General features: G+C 39.7%; 1 protein-coding gene across 1 annotated transcript; it reads right to left on the bottom strand.

Moving 5' to 3' along the window:
- Window positions 1-5,224: 5,224 nt before the first annotated feature.
- Window positions 5,225-8,589, bottom strand: LOC110115537 (U-box domain-containing protein 10). Its single transcript, XM_020848800.2, has 4 exons — window positions 7,936-8,589; window positions 7,391-7,507; window positions 6,864-7,310; window positions 5,225-6,744 (listed from the first exon to the last, which is right to left on the bottom strand). Exons 1-4 carry the CDS (start codon window positions 8,254-8,256, stop codon window positions 5,671-5,673), a joined length of 1,959 nt encoding a protein of 652 aa, XP_020704459.1. The 5' UTR covers window positions 8,257-8,589; the 3' UTR covers window positions 5,225-5,670.
- Between the last annotated feature and the right edge of the window lie 576 nt (window positions 8,590-9,165).

The raw sequence follows: 9,165 nt of genomic DNA, 5'->3' as shown, positions 1-9,165 counted from the left end.
TCAACCCTTGGCGAGGATGCATGGCGAAACCCGAATGAAACTTTGGGTTTGTGCATGCGATCGAGATCAAGTCGACATCCTCCAATCACCGTTCTTTGACGTGGGCTTCGATTTCGACGACACTATTGAAGATTACATCGACCGCATCCAGTACACATTAGTTGATGTAATCGACGAGCAAAGATCAAAGGGACGTTGGATCATCCTTGGACGACCACCATTCTCCACCACTCCGGCCACCTATCCAAGAACGACGATCTTAGGCTCCTTCTTCCTCGGAATGACCTCGATTCTAATGTGGAGACTCTTCTTCCGCTAAAGCCTAAACTAGTTGAGCGTTGGGCTTCAAAGGTGAAAGTTCTCATTATTAAATCAAGGATTCTTGTTTATCGTCATAGTTTTACAGTTGATCTTTGCATTTTCTTAAATTGTTTGGTTAATCGACTCCGCTCTTCTTAGCCTAAGCAAGTTAAAACCCACGAATTCCAAGGATCAATCTTTTGCTATAAGTGACAATTTTATTTTGGATTATTTTGTTAAAATTGCTCTCTTTAATTTCTTAAAGTAACTCCATCGCATGCTTGTTTCACATCAATGATATCCAATGAAATATTGCAAATCTTTCTCTTGTTGAACCAGAGTTGAAAGCAGTGATATTCAATGATGATGATATTGAAGGCCAAAAACAAACCTCTAAATCTAATCTTAGTAGTTGAAGCTTGAATGCTTGATGTTGTAGTAAGTGATTATTTGTTTATATTTTTGTGGTTGTACTAGACATTTTGTACTAATATTTTATATTATAAGCTAGACAAATTATCATGTCATTTATTTATTATTGTTTGTCATTTTAATATGATGTTACATTAATATTTATACACTATATTAAAAAATGTAATATCGTGTTCGCGTCGTACCTGTGTCCTATATTTTCAAAAAAAGTTGTCCTGTGTCTATATCGTGTCGTGTCTGTGTCGCCGTGTCCGTGTCTGTGCATCATAACCTAGAACCTATTTCTAGGGAAGAGATGAATACTCGGTCTGAGCGGAGGGGGACTGATTTTGCAAGAAGAAGGGCTAATTTTGAGTGAAGAGGTGTTGATTTTGAAAGAAGAATAGGTGATTTTGAAGAGTGGTTTGGGTACAAGCTTAGAAGGAAGGATCAGAACACTTGGAGATGACTACCCCCGTGGGGAATGGGAGGTTATGGAGGAATTAGAGGAAACAGAAGTGATACAAGAGTGAGGAAGCTGAAGATATCTATCTTTGAATGAGAGGATGCGCGGGGGTAGAGATCTACAAGGTGGAGAGGTACTTCTCTGTCAATGGGTTGACAGAGGAAGAGAGATTGATGATAGCTGGCCTGTGTTGGAGAGGAAGGCATTGGCCTGGTACCACTAGAGAGCAAGAGGCGGCCTATATGGAGTTGGAGGGAGTTCATTGATAGTTGGCCTGGTACCACTGGAGAGACAAGCAAATATGCTTCAATCCTTCTCTCCAAAGATACAAACACCATAGTCTGGCCATTGACAGAGCAGTTGAAGAAGGAATCAAGGATAACTTCCTTTGGAGAGAGGCAGCTACTCGGGCCTTTAAGAGATTGAAGAAAACCATGACCACAGTATCGATTTTGGCCCTACCGAATTTCAGTCAGATTTTTGTGATAGAGACTGATGCATCATGGTATGGATTGGGGGCAATGCTCATACAGAATCATTGGCCCATCGGTTACTTCAGCCAGGTGTTGACAAGCCAGAGCTAGGTTGAAGTCAGTATATCAGAGGCAGTTGATAGTCATTATGTTAGCTATTCAGAAGTGACAACCTTACTTGTAAGGCTGACATTTCATTATCAGGACAGACCAAAAAAGCTTGAAGTACCTGTTGGAGCAAAGGATGAAAGAGATGGTTGTCAAAGCTGTGACTTTGAGTTCCGTTATACGCCATGATTGGAGAATAAGACAACTGATGCCTTGTCCAGATGCATGGGAAAGCTCCGGGAGTTAGTGGAGCTGAGAAGGATTGGAGCATATCTGCTTAGGGATGAGAATAGTCACCCTGGATATTCTCTAGAGAGGGAGAGATTGTTATACTATGGGAGGTTTGTGATGCCTCGAACCTCCGCCGATATCTCACAACTGTTACAGCCTTACAGGAGTTCTGTGGGAGCGCAGTTGGGGGTCATTCTAGTGAAGACATACAGGAGATTGGTAGCAGAGCTGTATTGGAAATTGTTGCACAAGGATGTGGAAGAGATGATGACTAGATGTGAGGTATGTCAGCGGAATAAGTACATGGCTTCAACCCCTAGCACTACCAGATAGGGTGTGGGAGGAGGTCACCATGGACTTTATAGATAAATTACCCCAATTTGAGGGATTTACTGTGATTTTGGTGGTGGTTGACATATTGAGGCATGTATGCTCACTTCATTCCCTTATAACACCCTTACACGTCAGTGATAATAACGACGACATTCATCAAAGAGGCGGTCAGGCTGCATGGGATACCGAAGTCTATAATATCTGACAAAGATAAGATATTCCACAATCATTTTTGAAGAGAATTGTTCAGATTGCAGGGGACAATGCTGAAGAGGAGCACCCCTAGCACCCCCAGACAGACAGACAGATAGAAGTGGTGAGCAAGAGTTTGGAGACATACCTACGATGTTTTGGTTCCAAGATACCTAGGTGGTGTGCCAAGTGGCTGGCATGGGCAGAAAACTCGTACAACACCTCATATCATTCATCTTCCCAAATAACCCTTTTTAAAAGTGTTGTACAGAAGAGAACCACCTCACTTAGTACACTTTAGACAGAGTAGCACGTTGATTTCTTCAGTAGAGCAAAACTGGGAGGAGAGGGACAGGGTGTTGGATGAGTTGAAAAGGCATTTGTTAGGGCTCAACACCTTATGAAAAAGCAGACAAATGAGCATAGGAAGGACATCCATTTTGAGATAGGAGATAAGGTATACTTGAAGCTACGCCTCTACAAACAAAGGACGGTAGCTCACATGAGGAATGAAAAGATGGCCCCGAGGTACTTTGGCCCTTATGATATAGTAGAAAGGATTGGAGCAGTCGCTTATCGATTATGGTTACCCCCGACCGCTACCATACACCCGATGTTTCACGTATCACAATTGAGTAGAGCTATTAGGGATCATGCAACTAGTTCAAAGTTATTGGGGACACTGACAAAGGATCTGAAGGTGATGTTAGAACCACTAGAGCTGAAAGGGGTACGAAAGTGAGAGGGTGGGCTCAAGAAAGTACTGATAAAGTGGAAAAAACTACCTGACTATGATGCCACATGAGAGCCATATGAGAGAGTGAAGTATTAATTTTTGTCCTTCCACCTTGAGGACAAGGTGGATCTTTGGGAGGAGAGTATTGTTAGACAGGTCTCTAGGCTGTCCTTGGCTTACCAGAGGTGGTGCCCCATTTGGAGGTGGGGTATAGCAGCCACATTAATGAGAAATTAACGAGAGTTTAGGAGGAAAATTTTCAAATTGAGGGATTGTTTTGGAATTGGGGAGAATTTTTATATGTATTGGTAGGTTTGTCTCCTAGGATTTGTTTTATCAAATATTTTGCTGAGCTTTGTTTTCCTAAAGAGAAAGAGGGATTCTAGTGGGCGGCTAGGATTTGGGAGAGTTGAAACTTCCTCTTAAATCGAAGGTCCATTGTAACTTGCTTGTTTTCTTCTTCCTACCATTAATTAAAACGTTCTTTTGTGAGTTTCTACCTAAATCTTTTCTCTTTTTACTATTTGGGGTTTGTTGAAACTCAAATTCAACCAAGATACTTCACTTTCTATTGGAGTATTTCCTATCAGATATTAATCTTGACGAATTAATGACTTTATTTGCCGAATTTTATAGGTGAGTAGATTCTTTCTCCTGATGACTTGATGAGATGATTCTTTCAATGGCTTTAAGCCTTGGGCAACTTCAATAAAAGTTTTAAGGACTTTAACCTTGGTGAATATAGAGTTGATTAAAGCTAATGAATTGTTGAATTCGGTTAATACGATGTAGTGACTTGATATTTGTTAAGTTGTAAAGATTGATTTTTTCCTTAATTATTCAGCCTTAAATGCAAGTTGCTGCATGGATTGGGAAGGGGCAAGTAATCAAGCCATGCCAAATATTTGAAGGTAGAGCCGAAGCCCCTTACAAAGTATCAAAATTTTATGGTTATTTTATTAAGGGCATTTTAAGAATTTTATTATATTTTTTGTCTAGTATAATTTTTGGTATTTATAAAGAGATGAGGGTTGGTGTCCTATGTACAAAAGGAATTAAAGTTGCAATTCTCCACAATCAATAGTGAAACCTACAACATCAACAATATAATGTATGTAGCCATTAATTAAATGGACATGTATAAAATATTTTTATATTTTTGTGTGTTTTTACTATTTGAAATTTGATCTATTACTCAATAGATTGACCAGACCGACTGACCGAGGTGCTTATAGATATATATTAAATGTTATAACTTGCTAGTATACCACCATAGTTGAATAGACAGTTGATGCTTTTGTGATGGCTAAAAATCGGAAGTTAATTTTATTGTTTTGGAGATTGAAAATTATAGTTTTAAAAAATATGCAAGAGTTTTTGTGGAATTAACAATTGTGGACTATTTTTTGTTATAAAAAAGAGGTATTTAAGCATTAATAAATAATTAAGCGGCTTAATAAATTCTCATATTTCTCTAACATTTATATGTTTTATTGTATGTAGACTCATCGGGCGCACGTTGAAGACTTAAAAAAAGCTTCCATGTGAAAGCTTCTTCGATGTACTGACATGAGTTCGAAATCTTCAATAATTTCTAACTTTCTAACCTTATCCTTTCATCTAAATAGTTATTGATTGATTTTACACATTTTGGCTTATTTGTTATGCTATGAATCATAAATAATTATATGAATGTTATTCATTCTATGATTTCTTATGATTTCAGATTTTAGCAACTTCTAAATTATTTTTTTCAAGTGAATTATGTGTTTCCTGATTTTGCATTAAATGAGACTAATAATTGCCCAAACTAAAAGTTAGTAATATGAATTGTAACCTTTGATATGTTGCTTTGTGCGTCCAATCTAAACTTTGTATACGACAATAGTAGAACCCCTAAGAAATCCTGCTGCAGAAACCCCTTTTAAAAATCCTTCAATGCAGAAAATATCAGACTAGTTCTAACTTAATTGTTCAGAAAAAAAAAAAAGTTTTCATTAGAACAATTTAAGTTGTTCATGTTACAAGAAAGAGTTTCCATCGAGCTCAACATAAAATAAAAGCCACAAATCATCTCAACAATGAGAGGCAGTTGTACAACAAATCGTTAGGAGCAGTAACAGTATAGCTTAAATTTCAGGCTCAAGTTGAGAACTAGTCTGACGAACAGAGTCGATCATGAGAAAACAATGTTTTCACAGGCATATTGAAAATACAACAAATGCAAAACATGCACAACAGAAGGGAGCCTCACACAATTTTCTCGTTGAATGAAATAAATGAGTAAAGAGCAGTACATATGACCTTAAACTCCACTGCTAAAGCACACAAAGTTGCATTTCATTTTCGCATAAGCTTTTCGTTCCATTTAGTTATGCACAGGAGGAGTTTATTGGATGTTACCTATGAGGAAAATTCATTCAGAGAATCTGTAGCTTTTTCAAGTGCTCCAGAAGAGAATTGGCCTTGCGCTTTGCCCTCTCAGTTCCAGTCTTTGCAACCTCTGTTAAAGGGATAACAGCGCCTAGCCTACCTATATAAGCAAGGTTCTCAGAGTCCTTTTTACATAGAGCAAGTAGTATTGCTGCTGCATTCTCCCTGATGCGTGGCTGTCCAGTTCTTAACAGGTCTATTAGAAGTGGGATTGTATTAGCTTTTGCTATAGCTACCTTGCCTTCCTGGTGACTTACAAGAACAGACAAAATAGTCAGTACTTCATCCAGCATGCCACAGGTTAAGGAATCCTTGAGTATCTTAATTAAAGGTCTTAGAATCCCAGCTCTCACAGCTCGTGATTTGTTTCCTTGATAAATGCACAAGTTAAACAGAGCAGTTGCGGCATCCTTCTTACCCCTTGGGCTTCCAATCTCAAGCAATTCTACAAGTGCTTCAATGGCTCCTGATGTCCCACCAATGGTTATTTTGTTTTCATCAATTAGTGACAAACTAAAAATAGTAGCGGCTGCATTCTCTCTTGCTTCCATGCTTCCACTTCTAAGAACTTGAATAATTGGAGCAATTGCTCCAGCAAGCATTATTAGTTCCTTGTTATGATCATATATAGAAAGGTTTAGGAGAGATGTCACCGCATGCTCCTGCGTCTTTTGGTCATCCAACCATAAGAGACTAACAAGAGCTGGGATGGCTCCAGCTTCTGCTATCAGTATCCGGTTGTCTGTACTTCTTTTTGCAAGTAATCTAATTTCAGCAGCAGCTGACCTTTGCTCCTCCGTTGACCTACTAGTAAGTTTAGAAACTAGAGAATTAATCAAGGATTTATCTCCAGTTATTTCGTGAAATGTTCCATCACTTCTAACACGTCCACCGTTCGACCTGTGTGGCTGCTCAATTCTATTAGTCTCACACCACTGTATGATCAAACTTCTCAACACATAGTTAGGAGTTAGTGTAAGGTTTTGGAGCTTTTGTTGAGTCTTTGGACATGTTCGATTACCACAATCTATCCATCTCTGAATGAAAGAACGCTCATAAGTCTGCAAGTCCAACAAAGAGTCAAAATTAGGATTTTTAAAATAAGAAAATATTGAATTGTTACAAGCATTTAAATGAATTTAGTTTCTTTCAAACTTAATGGGTAAGTTCTCTACAATACCTGCCCTGTTGAAACAATAACAGGATCTTTCATCAGTTCTAGGGATATTGGACATCGAAAATCTTCTGGAATCACCAGAGAATCACGTTTTTCATCTTCTACTGCGCAGATTCCTAATTTACTTGACCCAGTTCCAGCTTTCTTATTTTTAGAAATATCAGTATGAATGGTCTTTTTAAGCCTATCCATCAAAATGAGAGTCATTCTCTCAGCATCACAATTCGATTTCCCATTTACTTCTGCAAGAAGTGTAACTATGTCTCTGAGTTCATGAAAAACAATGCTAGTGGACTCAACCTGCAACTCTTCCAACTTAAATGAACATTGCCGTTTAAATTCTTCGGAATGTGTATGGGAGAGCAAACTGTAAATTTCCTGAAAAATATTCAGATTTGCTACTCCATCTTTCGTGGTCTCCCTTCTCAGTTGAGCACGCACCAGTTCAACCTGGATACATAAAACATTCAACTCGAGCAACATACATAAATTGATAAAATTTCTAAAACAACAATAGTAGATATATATACCTCCTCCTGAACTTCATCAGATATTTCAAAATGCTCATAAGATATGTCCCCTAGGACTTTCTCCAGCTGCCATGTCACATACTGATACTGGATCGCTAAGTTCTTGGCCGCTGAATCCTTGATCACGTAACATTATATTGATCAGTAACATTCTACAGTGAAGGATTGCATAACAAAATGTCTTAAATGAAGCATAAATGCACAAACAATAGAAATTACGCCAATCTATAGTCAACTAAAGATAATACAGTTCATCAAATTTATCAACTTTAACTGATGATTGCCAAAAAAGGCAGCAATCTAAAGGAAATTCAATATACATGGAATCATAGAGTCATTGACAAGAAAATTCCACCAACAGAAGCAACTTTAAGCTATAATTTTGCTGCTGTTACTAATCAGAGATGTCATCTTTAAACCCAACGGATCATAAGAGTGCTCACAATAGAACTCAAATTGAAAACCGTTGTGATAGAGTCATTTAATCGAACACCTGATCTACACAGACACACACCAATTTGCTACAGATTAAGCAGAAGAGTCACCGCATTGGAACTCTCGCCGGCATTCTGCCGGCCGCCAATCAACAAGAACCTCCTCACCGCCTCAAGCGCAAGTGCCATATCAGCCAAACACGACCAGGACGAGTTCACCGCCAACGAAGTCGACACCCCCGGCGACTGCCCACCGCTCCGCGCAATAAAGCCCCGAATCTCCTCAAGGAGATGGATAAGAAGTGACACCTTGCGCACAAGGCGGACGCTTTCGGCCGCCACTGCGTCGCCCATTGCAGCGAGCTCGCGCGCGAGTCTCAGAACCGCCTCGGCCGCGTCAGCCGCGTCCGCGGCCTCCGGTGTGGATGCCATGGGTCAAAACTTCTAGCTTGGATCGTCGAAAATGTGAGAGATTGAGACTGCCCACACCTCATAGATATAACAAGGTGCCGGCTTTAGGGCTTGAGCTTGGTTTACAGATGCAAATTTGACGGAAGAGATGGGGTGAAGGACAAATAAAAAAAACAGATGAATACAGATGGCTTCGAGGCTGCACGACTAGCGATGAACTCCGAAGTCCCGACGGAGAGAAATAGTCTAAGGATTGTTTCCGATATGATTAGGAATAATGCACGAATGCTGAAGGGAGAGCGCCTCCGCGGGTATCCCGATTCGAGACTGGCACGACGTGATCGCTGGATCGCTTACAATATCCGCTACGCGGGAAGAACAGGAGTTCATGAAGAAAGCCAATTGAATTTTGAAATGAAATTGATCTTTTTTTTTGGATGTTGGAAGGAGATAAGGGTGTAAATGAGCATTAATTCTTATCTCTTTTCACTTGAGTCCCCCTTGTAAAGAATGAGGGTTATATTTATAATTTTTTTGGAGTGGCATAGCTCGTAAATAGTCGCGAGATCAGGGGCGAATAGGGAGTGGTTGAATGGACGGCCGATATTGAATCCTACAATCATGTACCGTTCGTTGGATATTTGAAGGCCTTAGTGATGTTGGAATTCTGCGATCTTGGGCTCGTTGGATTCGTCTCGTCGAGCCGCTCGATTCGAGTATAAGCTCGTTAAAATCGGAGATCGTTTGGTAACTCGAATTGTGGTTTGAACCTTTCAACAGCGCTTCGTGTCCTTGATTCGGACCCATTGGGCTCAGATTGGGTTGAATTTGGTGTCATTGGGTTCGTATTTCCTAGATGCTCAGTTTGACTGCAAGCTTGCTGAAATCGGAGTTCAGGTGCTCTCGGATTTTATTTTTGAAGTTTCCAAC

Source organism: Dendrobium catenatum, unplaced genomic scaffold, assembly GCF_001605985.2.
Source record: "Dendrobium catenatum unplaced genomic scaffold, ASM160598v2 fragScaff_scaffold_651, whole genome shotgun sequence".
Lineage (NCBI taxonomy): Eukaryota > Viridiplantae > Streptophyta > Magnoliopsida > Asparagales > Orchidaceae > Dendrobium > Dendrobium catenatum.
This window is presented reverse-complemented; position numbering and strand designations above follow the sequence as displayed.